At 43.4% G+C, this 23,257-nt stretch overlaps 1 protein-coding gene across 2 annotated transcripts in view; it reads right to left on the minus strand.

Moving 5' to 3' along the window:
* Window positions 1-23,257, minus strand: part of AGK (acylglycerol kinase) — a 44,632-nt gene that overhangs the window by 16,345 nt on the left and 5,030 nt on the right. For both annotated transcript variants that reach the window (XM_034402694.3, XM_034402695.3), the window contains 7 exons: window positions 18,684-18,723; window positions 13,798-13,877; window positions 6,297-6,372; window positions 5,198-5,290; window positions 4,836-4,868; window positions 2,150-2,244; window positions 855-924 (listed from right to left, as the gene is read on the minus strand). In XM_034402694.3, the coding sequence (XP_034258585.2) occupies window positions 855-924; window positions 2,150-2,244; window positions 4,836-4,868; window positions 5,198-5,290; window positions 6,297-6,372; window positions 13,798-13,877; window positions 18,684-18,723 (487 nt within the window). The remainder of the gene's footprint in view (window positions 1-854; window positions 925-2,149; window positions 2,245-4,835; window positions 4,869-5,197; window positions 5,291-6,296; window positions 6,373-13,797; window positions 13,878-18,683; window positions 18,724-23,257) is intronic.

Here is a 23,257-nt window from a genome sequence, read left to right on the forward strand (position 1 = left end):
CAGAATTGCCTAGCTAAATAACAAAGCAAATACCTTGTGCTACCTATGTGAATGCAACTGCATTTCATATATGTCAGGGGTGTCAAACTCAACGTCCACGTGGGCTGCATCCGGCCCGTGATATGGTTAGATCTGGCCCACGGAGCTGCCCTGGAAACAGCGAAGGACTGGCCCCAAAGGACTGGGCGTCACATAATGTAACAACCGGTTCGCCCAGCACTGAAAATATGAGTGCGGCTTCAAAAACATGGCAACTATATAAGACGGGATAGCACCGGGGCGAGTGGGCAGGCCCAGCCGCTGGTCGGAACTACTGGTTCACCTGAACAAGTCTGAACCGGCAGCAGCCCACCTCTGACTGGCCCGCACTGCCATCTGGGGGTCCTCCGCATGGCCTGAGATGGACAGCAAGGCTCCTCTGGTGTACAAGGGTTTGGTGCTCGCCCTGCTTTCCTCCACTGGAGACAATGGATCCCCCCCAGGCCACCCCAGGTGTCGCCCGACACAAGTGATGTTGACCTGGCCACGCCCACTCTTGCCATGCCCACCCCAGCCCCCCAAGGTCAACCACAATCCTGATGCGGCCCTCAATGAAATTGAGTTTGACACCCCTGATATATGTAATATTATTTGTATTATAATAGTATTTTAAGCATGCCTTAACAATTCTTTTGCTATATATTGTATATTTGCTACACTATTGTATAGTGTAGACTTTAAACAAGCTATTTCAGATTAACTGTCTCTATCAAAATAAGTAATCAGAATGGCATACAACCCAAAATAAGAATGTGCAGGTGTAGAAACAAAAATAATTTTCCCAAATACAACATTTACAAATGAAATATTGCTACCTTAATCTGCAATACATCAAGTTGAACTGTCTCTCCTCTCAGGATGGACAACGTGGCATCAGTGATACACCTTAGGGAAAAAAATAAGAGAATAAGGTAAAAGTCAAGCAACAGTATGTAGTCCTTACACATACAGTAGTAAAATCCATCACCAATTAAAACATCTTTCATAGCAGAATTGGGAAAGTATTATGCTCAAAAGATTGTTACTGATCAGTGTTGATGGCCTTGGGATCAAATGAGTGTCAGCCTAGCCTGATATAATCAGCGTCTTCTAACTATCTTCTAGTATCTCTTCTAGTATCTTCTAGAATGGCCTGCTAATAAATTTGAACAAACAAGCAAACAAATAAAGGTCTTGAAATTTAACTCTACCATTATATATAGGAAGTGCAAGCTTTCTAGTTTTGCAAGGTATTTTGGTGACCTTGAATACACCTTCAACTGCAGTTATCATTCTGGAATGTTTGAAAGGACTGAGAACTGGAGACTGCTTCTTTCTTGAGTCTAACTGGACTTAATGCGCTATTGTTTCCCTAGGCATCTTCAATGACATCTTATTTCCCAGAACTCAGAAAACCAAGGACAACCCCAGAATCAACACACAGGGAAGGCCATTCTACAGAGGAATTATTGAGTCTGTTATCTGCACCTCTATAACTGTCTGGTGGGGAGGGAATCGGGATTTTGCAGTATCCTTCCCCTGGAGTGGGGTGGGAATGGAGATTTTGCAGTATCCTGCCCCGGCCACGCCCATCAAGCCACACCACACCCACCAAGCCATTCCTACAGAACCAGTAATAAAACAATTTGGATTTCACCATTGGGTAATATGCTGACTCTGTAAACTGCTTAGAGAGGGATGTAAAGCACTGTGAAGTGGTATATAAGTCTTAAGTGCTATTGCTATTAACTTGAGAGGGGCTTCAGCAAGGTCACCAAGCTGGGATCAGAGAGATCGAAAGGGTGGCGGGGGGATTGGTTTTGTAAAACAAAAGCCAAGCCAAACCACCAAGCCAAAAGCAAATAAAACATACTATGTCTTAGTATGATCTTCATAATAGGTTTTAAGCTGTCAGATGGAGATTTGTATCTTCATTAAGGAATAGATAGGCACTCTTTCAGAACAACAGATTTCATAATATTGCTAGAAAAGCAACAGGGTCCATATCATGCAAAACTCTTTTTAAAGGAAGGTCGAAATACAAATAGATTAAAAATGAAACATGCTGTTTTAAAAGTAATGAAAAAGCAAATGGGTTTTCCATCGATGTTTACCATGAATTCATACTTACTGGACTTGGTTATCGTTCTTAGTATAAAGTGTATGACTTAAAGTGCTGGTCTTTCCAAGAGGAATGAATCCAATGGGAATTTTACTGAAAGCTGCCTGGGAACAAGAACAAAACAAGTCCCGTCAACTGAATTCAACTCACTTTTTCACGAAGCACAATTTTGCTTAATATCATCCCACCCTCTTCCACCTATTCTCCATGGAATGCAACAGGCAGGCACTTCCTGAGAGACCGTGGCAAAGAACGGCTCGGAATAATAGATTATTATGACAGCCCTCCAAGCGTCAACTGGTTCCAAAGCAGGCTTTGGTAATCATTAGGCACATTGTTACGAAAAGCTGGCACACATGCCCTAAACAACATATGATTCCATTAGGGAACCAGCTATCGATAATAAAGGGGAAGGTAGCATCTGGGGCATAGAGGAAACATTTAGGCCTTGTTGGTCTCCAAGCAAAGTAGAGACAAAAATAAACACTGTAATTCAAAGCATCTTTCCCAGTAAAAAAGAAAGTTCAGCAGCGCCCTGGCAATCAAGCTGGTTGAACATGAATACACAATTAACCAACTCTTTTTAAACACACATATTTGCAAATGGATCTTTATCTCTGCCAACTGGATTAGAGGGAAAGAACAGAAGGGGACACAGAATGGATACAGGAGTGATTTGATTAAAAAAAATGGGGGTGGGTGGGAAATCACATGATGAATGGTGGCTTAGAATTTGAAGTTTCAAATGCGGTCCTGGATATACAGGTAGATCTCACAATTGAGCCCAACATTTATGTTGCCGAGTGAGAAATTCGTTAAGTGAGTTTTGCCCATTTTTTACGACTTTTCTTGCCACGTTTGTTAAGTCGATCACTGCAGTTGTTAAGTTGGGTAACACGGTGGTTAAGTGAATATTGTCTTTGCTTGTCAGAAGGTTGCAAAACGGGATCATATGACTCTGGGACACTACAGCCAGGGGTGGGCTTCAGATCCCTTAGCAACGGGTCCGCTGCCCCGTTTTGGGGTGGGTGTGGCCATGGTGGACGTGGCCTAGTCGGCCGCCTGCACCACGGTGGGAAAGGGGACGATTTTCGCCCTCCCTAGGCTCCGGAGGCTTTCCTTAAGCCTCCGGGAGGGCGAAAACTGCTTCCCCCAGAGTTTGGAGGCCTTCCGGAAGTTCCGGGAGGACAGTTTTTCGCACTCCCCAGGCTCCGGAGGCTTTCCTCGAGCCTCTGGAAGGGCGAAAACTGCTTCCCCCGAGGTCTGGAGGCCTTCCAGAACTTCCAGGAGGCCAGTTTTTCACACTCCCGAGGCTCTGGAGGCTTTTCTCGAGCCTCTGGAAGGGTGAAAACAGCTTGTTAAGTGAGTTTTGCCCCATTTTATGACTTTTCTTGTCTGGAAACAGCCTTGGAAACAGTCCCATTTCTGAACTTCCAGAACCTCCAATAGGCCCGGTTTTTGCCCTACCATACCCTCTGCGTGGCCCCTGCACTTATCTGGAATGATGAACGGGCTACGTAAAGACTCCTGGAAGGGGCAGGGTGGGCGTGGCCAGCCAGGGGTGGCATTTGGGAGTTTGCCGAACCCTGGCAATCCTTGGCTAGAGGATCGCCCGAACCCTGCCGAACCCCCAGAAGCCCTTCTCCGGAGACTCAGGGCGGCTTACAATGTGTTAAGCAATAGCCTTCATACTTTTGTATATTTTATACAAAGTCAGCTTATTGCCCCCACAAACTGGGTCCTCATTTTACCTACCTTAGAAAGGATGGAAGGCTGAGCTAACCTTGAGCCTTGACAACTTGACAACTGACTCATAAATATGAGTCAGTTGTCAAGCATCTATATTTTAATCATGTGACCGTGAGATGCTGCAACTAAGTTCCTTTCTTCAGTGCTGTTGTAACTTTGAACGGTCACTAAACGAGCTGTTGTAAATCAAGGACTACCTGTACTGGCTGCCATAAACTGTTGGCTAGAAATCACACTCGGTAAGATACAGTAAAAGCCACAGTAATGGAGCACCCACAGGCATCCTTATAGTAACATAACCTGTGCTCTTTGAAGAATTGTAGCAAATCAAGTTTAATGACCATGTAACCACAGCATCCTGTATCTCTGCAGATTATTGCAGCTTGTGGCACCATTTCTCAAAAATCTAATTTATTTCATTATGGTTTTCCATCATTTCTGCCTACACACTTTTCTATTATTAAATTCTCTACTACAGTCCCCTTCCTCAATTGATTTTCTTCTCCTACCTCACAACGGGGAAGTCTGGGTTTCTTGTCTTTCTGACCTGGGAGTTAATTAGGCAGGATGTTACCTGGGACTAAGACTTGCATTTCCAGAATACTATTGCGCAGAATAATTTTGGGCTACAGGAAATAACACTGTGACACTTTTATTATACAAGGTAAAGTTGAAAAAATGAGTGAGCATTTATGAGAAATACTTCAATGCCATCCCACTAAACAAAAAAAAGGAATAGGTGGAGGAAGTTCTTAAGCAGTGGCGATGTATAATCTAGTATCATCACAGAAATAGGAGAAAGGGCAAAATATGTTTTCCAAGTGGCTGGGAGAAGATAGCATGAAGAATATGTATCTCCTCTACCATATAGCTTCAAGAACATTTAAGCACCAAACAAAACTAGATTGTGCTGAAATTAAGTTTGCCTTAGAAAAATATACCTTACCTCATCTGCTCTTCGGAGGAGCCCAGTTATAACCTGAAAAGAAAGAAAGAAAGAAAGAAAGAAAGAAAGAAAGAAAGAAAGAAAGAAAGAAGGAAGGAAGGAAGGAAGGAAGGAAGGAAGGAAGGAAGGAAGGAAGGAATGGAGAAATACTTATTTTAAACACAAATATGCACACACACATATCTGAAGATGTCTTGTATATGTGAGCCCATAGGTTGAGATAATCTGCAGATTTAGCAAACAGATAATCTCTTCTAGTTGATAACTCAAAAGTTTACAATAACCCAGAACTTCCATAATCAAAAATTTTCAATATAGATTAGGTGCTGGAGAAAAGATGGGTAAATAAATTCTTACAGTACCTCTTGCACTGTTCCATCTCCCCCTGCAATGATGATCATATCGGTGTTTTCCATCAGTTCCAACAACTTCTTTGCTTGCCCTTCATAATCTGTCTGAGTTGCAAGGAAGGTCACAGAAACATTGCATTTAGCACTCTTTGGCTTCAAATGAAAAGCCACGCAATATATTCTTCATATAACCTTTACAATACTAGCTCAGCACAGCTTAACAATTGCAAGTTTCCCCTTCCATTCATTTTTAACAACTTCATCACCAAACTCAAACCTTCCAAATGAATATATTCTGAAAGAGGCAAAATACCATTCTTAAAACCAATCTCAAATACTTCGTAGTAGTTTTGGGGTTTTTTTATATTCTGCTTCTTAAAGCAGAATTACCAACTCTTCTGCCTGCATACTGGGATTAAATAGCTGATACTCCAAAATACTATATTATATCCAGGGGTGGGCTGCTGGGGGTTCGCAGGGGTTCGGGAGAACTCTAGCTAAGATTCTGTGCAGTTCGGAGAACTCAAAAATCCCACTCCGGGCTGGCCCTGCCCACCCCACCTCGCCCCTCCCAGGAGTCCCCACACGGACCATTTTGGATGCAGGTAAGTGCAGCACAGAGGCTTGGGGCGGGCAAAAAACGGGCCTACCGGAAATTTGGGAAGGCCAGAAATGGGCCTGTTTCTGGCCTCCAAAGGGCCTCCGGAGCCTGGGGAGGCCATTTTTGCCCTCCCGGAAGCTTGAGGAAAGCCTCCGGAGCCTGGGGAGGGCAAAAACACCCCCCACTGGGTGCAGGAGGCTGACTAGGACACACCCACCATGGACACGCCCACCCAGCAACCAGACAGAGAATCCCTTGCTAAATTTTTTGAAGCCCACCCCTGATTCTCTCTGTCCTTCAGATACTTTAATTAATAATTAAAGATGTAGCTTTTTCCTTAAAAAAAAGATATGGTTTATTTTATTTTTTAAAAAATAGCAATTATCAACTAGGGTTTATTTTCTTTTTTCCCCTAGGAAAAACTGGGTTGTGGCTGAAATATACCAAAAGAAGGATTTTTATTTTTTTTTTGCCGGAAAAAGACACTGAAAAACTCTTTTTAGTTTTTACCTTCACCACAGTCACATCCAGACCAGATAAATGGAGAATTGGGGCTGCATTCTTTTCAAAAAGAGTTCTGGCTTTGCTAGAAAGGAAAAAGTGCGGACAATTTATGAGATTTTTGTTCAAATCAGTTGCGTTAAAGCAGAAAGGTCAAATTAATAATAATAATAATAATAATAATAATAATAATGATGATGATGATGATGATGATATTCAATATGTCCCTAGCAAAATCTAGCAGCCAAGAAAACCAAACAGAAGCCATCATCTAAGGGAACAAGTCTTTTTTTATCAGTTAAACCCAGTAGCTATTTGACATTTCTCTTTATATGTCAAATGAGTCATCCGTCTATAGTTTCTAAAATGCCTGTAATTCACATTTCTCATCAATAAACACAAATATGTGGGAAAGGAGATTAATGAAGAAATATATCAGGCAATGATGACATCAACAATAGATATATACTTTATTAATTAAATTATGCTTTTATCCTATCCTAAGAGTATCTCAGAGAATCAGTTTTGCATAGTAGTTAAGGCATCAGGCTGGAAACTGGGAGATTGTGAGCACTGTTTTGATATAAACCTCACATTTCTTTATTGTACTTGCCCTGTTTCAAAGGATGATTATGAAATCCAGCAGTATAGCCTGTCATATAGATAAATTAAAAAATGAAAAACTTCTGCTAGTACAGAAACATTGGGACAAAGACAGTGGTGGGATTCAAAATTTTTTACTACCGGTTCTGTGGGCGTGGCTTGGTGGAAGTCATGTGACTGAGTGGGCATGGCCAAGGCAACATCACCCCACCAAGCCACGCTCACAGAACTGGCAGAAAAGGCAGCTCCTGTAGCCTGTCCCTATATGGTCCCCCATCCCCCCTGCATCGAAGTACCCCCACCAAGGCGCAGACAAACGTGAGCGAGGCAGAGGGCAAGCGGATGGAGGCCCAGAGGAAGGCCATAACTGGGGAATGGCACATTCCCCGACCTGGCCAAGTCGAACGGCGAGCGGGCGGAGGCTCCGGGGCCTCGGGGAATGGTGTATCCCTGGGCCCCAAGTCCAACCCAAGGCAAAGGGTGAGCAGGAGACATGCTTACCTTTGGTGAGCAGAGCAGGCGAGGTGCAGAGGCGAGGCGATTAGCTGGACTGCTTGGTGAAGGCAACATATATAGCACGGGGTGGGGTTGGGCGATGCAAGCAGCTGGCGCGGGGCCAGCCAGAGGTGGTATTTCCCGATTCGGCGAACCAGTTAAAATTTCTGCTACTGGTTCGCCTGAACTGGTCTGAACCGGCTGAATACCGGACTGAATCTGGACAAAGATCAGCATCTTGGATACTGATTGAGAAATCTATGGTACTTTTCCATGCAGGAAGCCATTATCTTCATATTTTGCATAACCTAGAGCAGTGATGGCTAACCTTTTTGCCATCGCGTGCCAGAAGGGTGGGGGGTGAGGGAGGTTCGCGCGCAATTATGGGTGCCCACACCCATAATTCTATGCACCCCGCCCTGCGGGTGCAGGGTGAGGTTCTGGAGGCTGGGGACAGCAAAAAACATCACTTCCTGTCCAACCAGGAGTTGGGAAATGGGCCGCCTCCAAGGGGGTGGGGAAGACTGTTTTCACCCTCCCCAGATGCATAGAGAGGATCTGGAGCCAGGTGAGAAAGAAAAACGGGGCTCCCCCCCCCCAGGCCCTCCGGAGACAGGAAACAGCCTGTTTCCATACTTCTGGTGGGCCCAGAGGGCCCAAAAATCAGCTGGCCGGTGCACACATGCACTCCGGAGCTGAGCTGGCATGCCCACTGATATGGCTACGTGTGCCACCTGTGGCATGCGTGCCATAGATTCACCATCATGGACCTAGAGTATCATTCCTTATTAAAGGGAAGATCTTTAATACTTTTTCAGACTTTCTGGAAGAGATCTCAGGTTTCTCTGTATAAAGCTACAGAACTTGCAATAAAGTAAATAAAGTATAATCACTTATGTATTTGCCGGGTTGATTTGTTTTGAGAAGCAAACTAACTCATTGTGGAACACCAGCGTCCGATCTTCTTTATTAGCAGGAAGGTGAAGGAACCAGGAAACTATTTTTCCAAAGAAAACATTAATAGCTACTAGACACAATTGATGGAGAGGCATTGTCACAGCCAACTGAATCTCCAGGGCAGAAAAGTAGACTACAAAAGAGGAATGGAAGATGCTGAAAAGAAGAAAAAAGACGAGAAGAGAAATTCAGCTACTTCTGATTCCAAACGGCGCAAATGCTTGCAGGAAGTGAAAAGGAAGTGAGTGGAAAGAGAACCTATGGAATAGGCTGCTGGCCAAAGACTCAGCTAGAAATTATTCTGACGCGGTTTCTGCACAGATGCAATACCTTTATGTGTGATTCACAGAGATTGGGATGAAAAATCATTGTTATGTGTTTATTATGCTTATAGGGACGCGGTGGCTCAGTGGCTAAGATGCTGAGCTTGTCGATCGAAAGGTCGGCAGTTCAGCAGTTCGAATCCCTAGTGCCACGTAATGGGGTGAGCTCCCGTTACTTGTCCCAGCTTCTGCCAACCTAGCAGTTCGAAAGCACATAAAAAATGCGAGTAGAAAAATAGGGACCACCTTTGGTGGGAAGGTAACAGCGTTCCATGCGCCTTTGGCGTTTAGTCATGCCGGCCACATGACCACAGAGACATCTTCAGACAGTGCTGGCTTTTCGGCTTAGAAACGGAGATAAGCACCGTCCCCTAGAGTCGAGAACAACTAGTACATATGTGCGAGGAAAACCCTTCCCTTCCCCTATGCTTAAGTTAATGTATTGAATTTGTGTTGGGCAACTGTAGGAAATGCAAGGCTAAATAAGGCTAACTGAAGAGAGAGAAAAAAACTAAAGGAAAAAAATTAGCCACAACTTTGGAAAGTTCTTGTAGACTTGTTAGATAAGAAAGGACATTCCAGAAGTACCGTTATGTCAGCAAAAAAATATCCAAGGTACCACAAGCCTCCATGTAACAAATGTATGGTTTGATTTTCAGAACACTTATGATCTGAAGGAGAGCTAAATTGGTAAGATGCATGTGGACAGCTCACGAATAGAGAATCAACTAGGAAAGCAGCAACTTATGTGCCTGCAGTATTATACAACAGATTCATGGAATACTTATAATCAAGAGACAAAGGCTTTCTGGGAAGTTTTTAAAAGCTGGGAAATTGAAAAATACAGAAAAGAAGACTTGAATATAACATTATTTTACTTGGGCGTTCCTTATGGTGAGTCATTCATTCAGCTGCTAAGAGATTATATTATCTTTCTTCAAATTCACTTGCATAGAAATAGCCACTTTATATGACTGAGAGATTCTTAGGTTTAGGGATAGAAATGTTTTGGAGCGATTGCATTTGCATAATTTATTTTTGTTATTCTGGTACTGCATTTACATAATCTATTTTTGATCCTTCTGCTATTGCATTTACATGATTTATTTCTGGTTATCCCGTTGCAGCAAAAAACCTCAATTTATATAGTTTCCAAGAATATTATTCCATTCAGAGCCCTAAATGAATGGCAGTTTGTTTAGAAATGGTTTAATTATATGGGGGGGGGGGAATATATATCCAGGAAGCTCTGTAGTGAAAACCTGTTAATAAACCAGATATTTTGACTTCAGAAATATTTTTCAATCAACATATTTATATCTTTTCCAATGATTGTCTTGATGACAACATGGATTATATCGGCGTTTAATTTTATACAAAGCCAATAAAGTAAAATCGATAACCTGTTGATCCAAGATTACAGATAGCCATGTATTACTAGCTGCTAGATCTCAGAGCTCCCAGGATGCCTTTGGGGTAATCGCTATCTCTCAACCTAACTCATTTCATAGAGCAGGGGTGTCAACCTGCACAGACCACGCCCACCCCAGCTCCGCAAAGGGGAAAAACCAGTGGTGAAATCCAGCTGGATCTATCCAGCTTGCAAGAGGCGGTAGAGGCAGCGGTGGGAGGCTCCGCCCACTCACCAGGACATCATCACATCCCGTTTTTGACCCTCTGCACAAGCGCAAAAGAGGCGTGCGCACTCACATTTCTGATCCGGTAGCGAAGGTAAGTGCATTTTACCCCTGGGAAAACCGTCACAAAATGTCACGTGACATGGCGAGTTTGACACCCATGCCAATAGAGCTATTGTTGTGGGGATGAAATTAGCATAGACACCCAAACTACCATGTTTCCCCGAAAATAAGACCCTGTCTTATATTTTTTTGAATCCTGAAATAAGCGCTTGGCCTTATTGCCATGCGCTCAAAAGCCTGATTGGGCTTATTATCAGGGGAGGTCTTATTTTGGGGGAAACAGGGTACCTTGTAGTTTCAGAGAAAAGGAGGGATATAAAGGCATCAGTCAATCAATCTTCTTTTTACACATGAAGGAAAACAAAGAAAACTGGCAAAACGTAGAACAAAAACAGAAGCCTGAGCAGTGATGGTCAAGGAAATATGAGTCCAGAGTAAAAAGTTGTTTTGTCTGAGTTTACACAACCCCAGAATATGATAAGTATGGTTTTGAATCCTGTGCCTGGCTATGTTGCTTCAAATTATATTTGGGTTTACACGACGAAGGAATAATTCTGTAGAATCGCAAATAAATCACAATATTCTAAAAGCTAGGAAATCAGGAGAGCTACCCAACCCCTATCAATTCAATTGCTATGAAGGAGCTCTTTGCATAGATACCTGTATTTCTCTGAAAATAAGACCCTGTCTTATATTTTTTTGAACCCCAAAATAAGCACTTGGTCTTATTTTCGGGGAGGTCTTATTATTTTGGGGCGCGTGGAGCAAGACAGGGCTCCTCTTGTTGTCTTACCTGATTTCCAGCTCTGTCTCCCTAACCCTAACCAGAAGAAGTGGAGGGGACCGGCTACGCATGCGTTTAAATATTTTTGGGGAGGGCTTATTTTGCATGTGCTCAAAAGTGTGATTGGGCTTATTATCAGAGGGTGTCTTATTTTCGGGGAAACGGGGTAGAAGATTTCTAAAATCTTCCACAGGTAATCCTTGGTGAACAGTGGGCCTGGAATTTCCATCTCTAAAGAAGTGCAATGTCACATGACCATATTGCTTAGCAACAGCAAATCCCAGCCATCCCCATTGTGCCATTAAGCAATTAGTGGGGTCATTAAGTGGGGACCCCTAACTCTGCCAGCCTCCCAACAAACAAAGTCAGTGGGGAAGCTGGCAAGATGTTGTGAGTCCCTGGTGCAAGCAAGCTGATGAGTGGGCAAGTGGCTGTTGTAGGATAACATGACTGCAGCTGGACCAGAGGTGACTGTTGCCACGGATGGGAGGGTGTGCAAGCAGTTACTTTGGCACAGCTGGGCCAAGGATGGCTCCTTTTTCAAATTACCTCTTAGGCAAATCGGGGTTTCTTCCCCACCCAAACAAAATATGTGAGAAATCTAACAGGGAAAAAAAGGCAAGATTTCCAGCAACCTGCTAAAATAATTACAACCCCACTTACTAAGGAAGAACAATAAGTTTTTGCACAAGGGGCTCTTTGGAAGTAGTCTAAGAAAAGGGACTGAATATTTGTAGCATACCCATTTCGTATGGAATGATATTCGGAGTATGATTACATTTGCATATGACATGTTATATTTATGCCTTAGTTATCCAACAATCCTAACCAATTATCCTGCAAGTTGCATAACGAATCAGCTCTCTGGAGTTGTCTACCCACACTTTTTGTGTCATACAAAATAAAAAAAAGACTCTGGAACAAGCCAAGTTGGCTTGGATTACATGATATAGGAAGCTTGACTAAGTAAGTCATAGGCCCGTGATGGCCAGAAGAGGCACACAGAGCCATCTCTCCGGCCATGCGAGCCGTTGTCTGTTGATCTTCCGGGTTCTGGCGCACCGGCCAGCTGGTGTTCACGTTCACTTCCGGTTTCCAGTGCGCACATGCCCATCAGCCACCTGGTCTTCCGGTTTCTGGACGAAGAGCAGCTGTTCAGTGCGCATGCATGCGCCAGAAACCGGAAGATCATCTTCCCAGCGTGCACGTGTACCAGACAGCTGGTCTTCACGCACATGTGCACAAGCCAGCTGGTCTTCACGCACATGTGTACCGGCCAACTGGCCTTCGCGCACGCATGCGTGCCAGAAACTGCAAGACCAGGTGGCCGGTGTGCATGCGCATGCCAGAAACCTGAAGAGCAGCTGCCCGGCATTTGCATGTGCACCGGGTGATTGTTCTTCCGGTTTCTGGCATGCGTGAGCACGTGCATGCCCGCCCGCCCTCCCTGTTTCGGCACTCAGTGCCGAAAAGGTTCGCCAACACTGTCATAGGCAGTTCACTTGCCATTCTCACTCATGACCACAATCAGAAGGTAGAACATAGAATAATGGAGTCAGAAGGGACCTTGGAAATTTTCTAGTGTCTAACTCCCTGCTCAAGATCCTATACCGATGGATGGCGAACCTATGGCACGCGTGCCACAGGTGGCACGCAGAGCCATATTAGTGGGCACGCCAGCTCAGCTCTGGGGTGCATGCGCGCGCCGGCCAGCTGATTTTCGGGTCTTCTGGGCCCACCAGAAGCAGGGAAACAGGTTGTTTCCTGCCTCTGGAGGGCCTGGTGGCGGGGTGGGGAAGGCCCATTTTTCTTTCTTACCTGGCTTCAGATCCTCTCTGTGTATCTGGGAGGGGCGAAAACAGCCTTTCCCACTCCCTTGGAGGCCCTACGGAGGCTGAAAGGGCCCATTTCCCGGCTCCCGGTGGGACAGGAAGTGACCTTTTTTCCTGTCCCCAGCCTCCAGAGATTCCTAGAGAGGCTCCTAGAGACTCCTAGAGAGGTTCTGGAGGCTGGGGACAGCAAAAAATGTCACTTCCTGTCCCACCGAGAGTTGGGAAATGGGCCCTTTCAGCCTCTGTAGGGCCTCCAAGGGAGTGGGAAAGGCTGTTTTTGCCCTTCCCAGATACACAGAGGGGATCTGGAACCAGGTAAGAAAGAAAAACGGGCCTACCAGGCCATCATGTGTCAGGAGTGTGGGGGGAAGGGGGGAGGGGGTTGCGCACGCATGCGCGTGGGCACGTGCGCACGCAACCCTCCCCCGCCCCCCCCTCTCCTGGCACGCGATGGCAAAAAGGTTAGCCATCACTGCCCTACACCATTCCAGATAACTGGCTGTCAGGTCTCTTGTTAAAAACCTCCATCCAGTGATGCAGCACCCACAACTTCTAGAGGTAAGCCGTTCCATTGATTAATTGTTCTCCCTGCAAGAGCAGGAAATTCCTCTTTAGTTGTAGATTGGATCTCTCTTTGATACTCTTCCACCCGTTACTGCTTCTCCCCTCTTCTCTGTGACAGCCACTCAGATCCTAGAAGACTGCTATCATATCACCCCTAGTCCTTCGCTTTGTAACATCTGACATACCTAATTCCTCAATTGTTCCATCATATGGTTTAAAAATTAGGAAAACCAACAACATAAAGAACCTTACCCTTTACAAGCTGCAGGGTTGAGAAATACTGTTGCTTTCTTTATCTGCATATTGGAAGGAATAATTTGGTTGCCCCATACCTAATAATAAAGAGAAAGAAAGGGTTTACTGTTTCAGAATAATTAGTATTTTTCATTTGGATACCGAAAAACAATACTCTCTTTTGGTATTTGTATTTGTATTTTATTGAATTTATATACCGCCCTACTCCCGAAGGACTCAGGGCGGTGAACAGCCATAGAATAAAACATATAAATACAAAATTTAAAATAAAAATAAAACAAATTAAATAATTTGGCTGAACAAATTTAAAACCCCAATAATTTAAAAACAAATTTAAAATTCCCATTTAAAAAGGGGAAAGACTTAGGTCAGGCCAGCTTGATGAAATAAGAAAGTCTTGAGCGCACGACGGAAGGTACGCAGATACGGGATCCTCCGTATCTCCGTGGGGAGCTCGTTCCAGATAGTAGGTGCCCCCACAGAGAAGGCTCTCCCCCGGGGGCCGCCAGTCGACACTGTTTGGCTGACGGCACCCGGAGGAGCCCCTCTCTATGGGAGCGTACTGGTCGGTGGGAGGCTATTGGTGGTAGCAGGCGGTCCCGTAGATAACCAGGTCCTAAGCCATGGTAGTTACTGCATGCCTTCCCACTGAAAGGGATGAGCTCAAGGAAGAAACCAGTGGCTTGTTTGCTTTGTCCCTCGCAACAAGCAACTTGTACAAGTGCCTCTGATATTCTGAATTCTAAACCCCTAATTAAGTAACACAAATGCTGTTATTTTCAATACTCAAAATCAGGTCCAAATATCAGGGGATCAAGACGAAGCAATGAAGTCTGAAAAATAGTCAGCTGTTTAAGTCATGACTTCAGTCATTAATTTTATCCCACCCATGTTAGAAGCACTAAGGCAGTGTTTCTCAACCTTGGTAGCTTGAAGATGGGTGGACTTCAACTCCCAGAATCCCCCAGAGTTGAAGTCCACCCATCTTCAAGCTTCCAAGGTTGAGAAACACTGCACTAAGGCATTTTTAGGTTGAAAGGATTAGCTGATGACATCACTGCTGCCCAGGGACGCCCAGTTGGGGGTTCCTTTCTTGTCCACAGCAAGTGCTGGACTGAAGGACGAAAGCTCACCCCATCCCACCACAGCACTCAAGTCTCATACCTGGGCTTGCTAACCTCCAAGCCAGAGTCCTAACCAGGCAAACTACCATGCCCCTAGTGATTAATAAAAGTACCCATGGATTTGGGATTTTGTTCACTCATGGATCAAACCAGCTGTAATTGCGTTTAATCTTTAAGGTGTGTTCAACATATCATATTCAGCTTTAGTTTAGACCGCTCTGAGAGTGAGATAAAGGTAAAATTTCCCCTTGCACATACGTGCTAGTCATTTCCGACTCTAGGGAGCGGTGCTCATTTCCGTTTCTAAGCCAAAGAGCCAGCGCTGTCTGATGACAATTCCGTGGTCATATGGCCGACATGACTAAACGCCAAAGGCACACAGAACGCTGTTACCTTCCCACCAAAGGTGGTCCCTATTTTTCTATTTGCGTTTTTACATGCTTTTGAACTGCTAGGTTGGCAGAAGCTGGGGTAAGTAACGGGAGCTCACTCTGTTACGCGGCGCTAGGGATTCGAACCGCCGAACTTTCTGATCGACAAGCTCAGCGTCTTAGCCACTGAGCCACCGCGTCCCCTTTTGAGAGTGATATGGGAGTACCTAAATTTGGTAAATAAATAAAAATAAATAAAACGTTACAGCTGTAATGCACGTGGGTCTGTAAAGGTCTTTATAACTCACCCAGATACAATTAACCAGAATGTGACTCTTACAAATTTTATTAATTTATTGTTGTGCTACTGTAGTTGTCCCCAGGCTGGTGCCCTCCAGATGGGTTGTGGGTATTGTACTTTTGGGGAACTGATGTCCCAGCACATCTAGAGGAGATAACATTCATAAAGAGATAGACCAGGGGTGTCAAACTCGCATTGTCACATGATGTATGACTTTTCCCACCGGGTGTGGGCGTGGCCAGCATGTGACACATCTGGCTCGCAGGCCGCGAGTTTGACACACCTGAGATAGACTATGATGCAAATTATGCAATAAAGCCAACCCCTTGGAAATTAAACTGCCATCAATGACCAATGAATATTTCTCAGTTTTTGTTGTAATGAGATATAACATAACGAACCTGTAAGATCTTTGAAACTTTTACATACCATATTTTTCGGAGTATAAGACACATCTTTTCCCCCCTAAAAGGGGGTAAAAATTTAGGTGCATCTTATACACCGAATGTAGCCCCACCCACTCACTGGCCCCCACCCTTTGGCCTCTGCCTCGCGGCAGTTACCTCCTTGCAAGCAAACAGCAAGAAAAAACAGCTCCTTTCAGCTTCAGCACAGGCTAATTAGCATAAATTGATTGGATCGGCCTCCTGACTCTCAGCTGATTTGCTCTCAGCTGTTTTGCGCAGGGCTCTGCTGCTTGCTGCAAAGAGGTAAATTGCTGGAGCAGATTTTTTTTTCCTTGTGTTAATCAAGCTATGCTGAAAATGAAAATGAAAGTAAAGCAGGCTGTTTGCAGTTTGCTGCAATGAGGCAAAATTGCTAAGAAGAGGGAGATTTCTTTTTCTTCTTTTCCTCACCAAAAAAGGTAGGTGCGTCTTATACTCCAAAAAATACGGTACATATTTTTTTCCCAAAAGAAGCAATTATGAAGATTACTGTGACTCTTAAAACAGAGAATGAAAGAAACTTGATAGAACAAAGATGAGCATCACGTTTTATGCAATGGGAGCAAGAAAGCAGAAGGTAGGTGAAAGCTAATGATTAAGCGTGGCAAGCAAAAGAAAAAATTGAACTGGCATATTACTTGAAGAAGACATGGAAAAAATAAGTAATTATCCATACTACTTTTGATTTCTTGAGAAAAATCAAGTTAAAACTACATTCTACATTTACAACACTCTTATCCCTTACAGTTGTTAAAAAGATGAACAATCCACAGCAACAGGGGCAGCCATAATTGTACAACAATTCAGATTAGCTCTCTAGGCAAATACGATGTGAAAAAATAACATAAAAGGGAGAAAACCTAACGCAACTAGAATCTGCAGGAGACACAGCCTAAAATGTATCTCACTTTACCATACGCACTGCAGATAAGAGCATAACAATAATAATAATGTATTAAGCTCGTATGCTGCAACCTCTCTCAATGACTTTGGGTGGTTCAAAGAAACTATTGTACCCTTAAATCAATAAGATAAAAGTTAAAAGACTGTGATGTTTCTTTGTGTCATATATGTGTGGGTATATGCATAATGGTTAACTTCAGTGGTGAAATCCTATTTTTTTACGACCGGTTCTGTGGGCGTGGCTTGGTGGGCATGGCAGGGGAAGGATACTGCAAAATCTCCATTCCCATCCCACTCCAGGGGAAGGATACTGCAAAATCTCCATTCCCATCCCACTCCAGGGGAAGGATACTGCAAAATCTCCATTCCCACCACACTTCAGGGGAAGGATACTGCAAAATCTCCATTCCTTCCCCACTCCAGGGGAAGGATACTGCAAAATCTCCATTCCCACCACACTCCAGGGGAAGGATGCTGCAAAATCTCCATTCCCTCCCCACTCCAGGAGAAGGATATTGCAAAAATCATCATTCCCACCCCACTCCAGGGAAAGGATACTGCAAAATCTCCATTCCCACCACACTCCAGGGGAAGGATACTGCAAAATCTCCATTCCCACCACACTTCAGGGGAAGGATACTGCAAAATCTCCATTCCCTCCCCACTCCAGGGGAAGGATACTGCAAAATCTCCATTCCCACCCCATTCCAGGGGAAGGATACTGCAAAATCCCCATTCCCTCTCCACTCCTGGGGGAAGGATATTGCAAAATCTCTATTCCTACCCCAGTCTGAGGCCAGCCAGAGGTGGTATTTGTCGGTTCTCCGAACTGCTCAAAATGTCTACTACTGGTTCTCCAGAACCTGTCAGAACCTGCTGGATTTCACCCCTGGTTATCTTATGAGAACTGAATGCAACAAAATTTCATTTTAATGTATTTGGATTAGGGTACATTCAAAGGGACAATAAAGATATTCTATTCTATTCTATTCTATTCTATTCTATTCTATTCTATTCTATTCTATTCTATTCTATTCTATTCTATTCTATTCTATTCTATTCCATTCCATTCCATTCCATTCCATTCCATTCCATCCCATCCCATCCCATCCCATCCCATCCCATCCCATTGGCAAACACACTGAAGTGAGGGATCTCACTGTACCATCTGGATTTGGGAGGAGAACTTTTTCTCTCTGCTACAGAGAAATCTACATCTAGAAATGTAATAAACTCATAGTGGTTACCTCTCTTTCTCCATTACCCCAAATCCAACTAGTGTTACTCAGATTCATCTCCAACTATTCATCTCCAGAAACTGACAGGAGAACAAAGGACAACTCTAAACCACCACTATTTTTATAATAACAAAAGTAGAGATTTTTTAAAAAATACAGTGTAAAGGTTACTGCCAACAGTACTGAGTACCAATAGTCTAAGAAATATCAGTTTCTCCCAAATGCCTATGAAGAAATATCCTTTCTCAATTATCAAAAATACCTGGAAGCTATTCACCACTGATTTTATACTTTGCGGAATTTGAGGTATAATTAGGTGCAAAGCCTAAGCTTTGCAAGAAGAAAGCAGCATTTGTAGTATTTGAGCAAATGAAATACTGACATCCTTGTTGATAAGCTACTCACGTAGGACAGACCCACCGGGAGAATCTCCACGATCCTGCACAAGTGAGATAAGAAGGGGATTTTAATCTAATTTGATCTTGTTAAATTGGTATTACCTGGGCTTCTTGGCATGCAGCTCTCCTTAGCAGGTTATCGCTATAACGGGGAGAAGAGGAGAAAAGACAAAAAATGAATATTAAATAAGCTAAATTTAGGGAAGGGAGATATATGTACACATTTTAAAAAACAGATTTCTGCTTTGGCAGTCAAAACTTTTCAAAGGCACTGTGGGTTAGGAATGCACACACCATTTCCGCAGTCATAATGTTAGATATTACATTTGTTATAAATTTCTTTAATTAGATATTTATTCAGAACAAGCATATGTGTCCCTTGTACTAGTTTACATAAGGGATTAATGTTTTACCCACAGCACTGATCAAAGAAACCAAATTCTCTATTATGTAAATAAATAGTATGGCATTTAAAAAAAAAAAAAAAAAAAAACCCTGCATAGCAGGGCAGAAAATTTGGCCATTTCCCCTCCCCCCGACACAATAGCTGATGATGGATAGCATCAGAACCACTGTCCCTTATTTTTTTTTCCTATTCCCCTCCCCCTTCCTTCAACCTGCACATATATACACAAAACAGCACAAGAGGCACTCTGACTTTGAATTTCTGAATTTCGGCATATGCTAACTCTCTCTACTTCTCCTAATATTTGCCAAGGAGAAGGATGTCAAGAGATTAGCATACATTTGCTTTCATTAAGTTTCATGAGTAAAATGGTGTGGAGGGAAGGCTTACTGGGGGGGGGGAGGGGGGCTGAGAGCCAAATTTAAAGATTTAGTGTGTTGCATGCTTGGATAGCAAGTTCCACACTTCAGCTACAGCATCCTGGTTGTGTAGAAGTTGATAAAATGGAATTGACTTTCTCTGTCTATCTTGAAGGTGTGTTTTCTCTACTTCCCCATTTGCTGGAAGCTTCAGTGATAATTAGATGGTAAATTTAATAAAGAGACAAATGGAAGTTTACTTCTTTCTGTTTTTAAATATTTTTGTTATAATTTTATTGTGCTGAACCAACTATTTTTCTATCAATGTGGTTTTGGATAGAAAAAGAATTGGTTCAGCACAGAAAAATTAAGAGAGAGAAAATGGAAACACTGTAACATTATAATACAACTATGTTAATGACATAATACAATTTCAAATTAATCATAAAAAAGGATAAAGTAAAGGAAAAATGTTTGACAAGATTGCTCAGAAGTGTTAACATCCCTTTATCAATCAAATAACAACCAAAACTCCAATTCAATATTGACATACAACACCTACCAAGCCTTGGTTGCTGTAAATCACCTCTATAATTTAAGCTAATACCTTCTAAATAGCAACCGCACTTAAACTTATATACCGCTTCACAATGCTTTACAGCGCTCTCTAAGAGGTTTACAGAGTAAGCATATTGCCCCCAACAATCTGGGTCCTCATTTGATTTCACCAATCTTATGCTGCACCAAATGCTGCAGGGATTCCTTAAAATGTTATGTAACTAAAGCGAGATGACAATATCAAACCTTTAAGTGTGTTAGGATGCTCCAATTTTAATACTCATAGCTTGAAAAACTCTGAGTCTGAACAAGGGTGAAAGCCAGTGGGTAAAAGTCCAAATGGTTCCTGTGTGTTTTGCAAAAACCGAAGTCAGGGACACGTAGATCAATAGGATTTGCTCCCTTTAAAACAGTGGTCCCCAACCTTTGCGGCTTAGCAGTCCGGCTGGGGAGAGGGGGGAAGACGGGAACCTGGCCATGCTAGTAGTGGACTGGTGCACACATGTGCACAGCTCAACTTGCACAAGTTGAGCTGTGCGCACACATGCCGGCCCACCGCTCGTGCAAATTGAGCTGCATGCGCGCGCATGCGCACCTGCCCGCCACTCATGTGACCTGGTTCCAAATAGGTCATGACCCAGAAGTTGGGGACCCCTGCTTTAAGAGATTTAAAAAGGACTCCTCTAGTCAGTAAGTACTATAGGCCATATATTAAGGATTACGCTTCAATCCAAGTAACCATGAAGATGCCTTATAACAGGGGTGTCAAGGCCCGCGGGCCGGATTTGGCCCATGGGGTGTTTAAATCTGGCCCGTGGGACTGGCCAAGGTGCCTCTGTCAGTGAAAACAGAGCTTGGGAGGGCTGCGCGGCCTCCCCGTTGCCCCATTTTCACTGGCAGAAGGCTGCAGGAAGCCATCACAACTGAAAACGGGGCACGGGGCAGGCTCCGTTTTTGCTGACAGAGGGCTATGAGGGCAAACTAAAAACAAAACAAAAGGAGAAATGTTTCCCCTTTTGCATTTGAGCATGCAAGAAGGGATAGGAAAGGAGAAAGGGAAAGAGGAAAGGCTAAGAAAATAAGGAAAGGTGGGAAGAGAGCAAGGAAGAAAAATTAAGAAAAGAGGAGAAGGAAGAAGAAAGGAGAAGGAAGAGAGAAGGAAAAAGAAAAAAGGGGAGGGGAGGGGAGGGAGGGAGGGAGAGAGGAAGGAAGGAAGATTATAATGAAAGTGAGGATCTCAGGGAAGTCCTGCCTTAGCACCCGGCCACCAAATGTGCCCCTGACACGACTCCCATGTCACGCCCACCATGGCCACACGCATGGCTATGCCCACCCACAGCCACGCCCTCCAAGGTCAAATACAACCCTGATGCAGTCCTCAATGAAATTGAGTTTGACACCCCTGCCTTATAATGTTTGCAACTTACTTTGCATTTCCTCTCCCTAGTCTATTTTTTGGTGCCACTCAAAATTAGTTCAAGCAAGCAACTTTTATTCAAACCAAGTCCCTTCCTGCCATAGTAACCTTTCCACTGGTAAGAACATAGATTTACAATAAAAAACCAATCAGGGGAAATTCAAAGTAAGCAACAAGAGAAACACTCAATGGGGAACCTTTAGTGAAAATAATGGGGCAAACAGAAACAAGCTTCCTAAGCAAGATAATGTATAAGTAATAAATTACTCCAATTATCCCTAATTGGAATATTTATCAAAAGGTTCCTTAGAGGTTTTAGTGTTCGGAGGAATACGTCCTGCAAGTTAAGAAATAGGGACACTTTATATCAATAGTAGACTTTTGATTAATTGAAGACATTTTATCAAATACTATTTAAAAACCAGCTCTAAAACTGAAATAGATTGGAAGAGTAAAAAGGTTAATATACGGAAGGGAGGTGAACTCCTACAGCAGACCAAAGAAAGAAAGCTTAGGTCCTAAAAATAAAAAGCTTACTTTCTCCAAATTAGAGCTGTGGTTCCCTTTCTGATATGGAGGGGAGGAGGAGGCCTGTCTTTGAATTTTTCTCCGGCCCAGCACATAAGTGCATACTGCACCTGTGTATGGTTTGCCAATTGCATAGCGGTAGATAGGACAGCGCTCCAGAGGGTCAACGTCATTGCCCAGAGGATCATTGGTTGCCCTCTCCCCACTTTGGAAGAGCTTTATAGCTCCCGCTGCCTTAAGAAAGCTCAAAACATTCTTAAAGATCCATCTCATCCTGGGCATCCTTTTTTTGAACTATTACCATCTGGCAGACGGTACAGGTCAACAAAAACAAGGACAAATGGGCTGAAAAATAGCTTCTATCCCAGGGCAATAACCATATTGAATTCTATTGTATAGTGCAATATCGGATTTTCAATTTCAATTATATAGAATGTAAAGGATGTATGTTTGCGTTTTTATTTTTATAGTTATAATGTACACTGAAGACGGCATTTAATTTTGTTGTACCATGTGCAATGACAATAAAGTAAACTATAAGTTCCCTTCCATGCACCATCCAGTGTTTTCTTTGGCAGGCAACTCTTTTGCTCTGTCCACTTAACAAGCCATATAGTCGCTTAACAACCACAACTGAGAGAGCCAGGCTGTGGTCATTGAGCAAACTGGTCATGTGGGTATGTTGTTTAATGACTGCAATAACTTATGACCAAAAATTCCAGACCCAATTGTGGTTGTAAGTTCCCTACCTGTACCAAGGTAAGGAAATAAAACGAGGAGAAAGAGGGAGGTTAGAATGGAGGAAACCTCCTCCCAACTATTACTCTGATAGCAAAGCACTGAGGGAATATTTTTTCTTAACATGAATTTTAACATTAAGAGCAGTGGTGGCGCAGTGGTTAGAATGCAGTATTGCATGCTAATCCTGTCAGCTGCCAGCAGTTCAATTCTCCTGCATAACCAAGACATCATTTAGGGTTGCTTTTTGATGGGGCAAAGGACAGTATATCTTATTTCATTGGCAAGTTGGATTTTCCAGTTCTGTTTGACTTGGCTCTCGTGGCTTTGGGAAATCTACTCATGACAGCTGCTCAGAAGATCTAGTATAGACAACCAGTATAGATTAACACTAGCAGCAGCTTCTCTTCTCAATCCCCTCCCTTATTAAAAAAAAATAGTGAGCTATAGCTATTTACTGCTGGAGAAGATTCCTGTGAGTCCCTTGGACTGCAAAGCGACCAAACCGGTCAGTCCTAGAGGAGATCAACCTTGACTGCTCTTTAGAAGGCCAGATCCTGAAGTTGAAACTCAAATACTTTGGCCACCTAATGAGAAGGAAGGACTCACTGGAGAAGAATCTGATGCTGGGAAAGATTGAGGGCAAAGGAAGAACGGGACGACAGAGAAT

The sequence above is a fragment of the Pantherophis guttatus genome, chromosome 7, assembly GCF_059756535.1.
Source record: "Pantherophis guttatus breed Tessera chromosome 7, ASM5975653v1, whole genome shotgun sequence".
NCBI lineage: Eukaryota > Metazoa > Chordata > Lepidosauria > Squamata > Colubridae > Pantherophis > Pantherophis guttatus.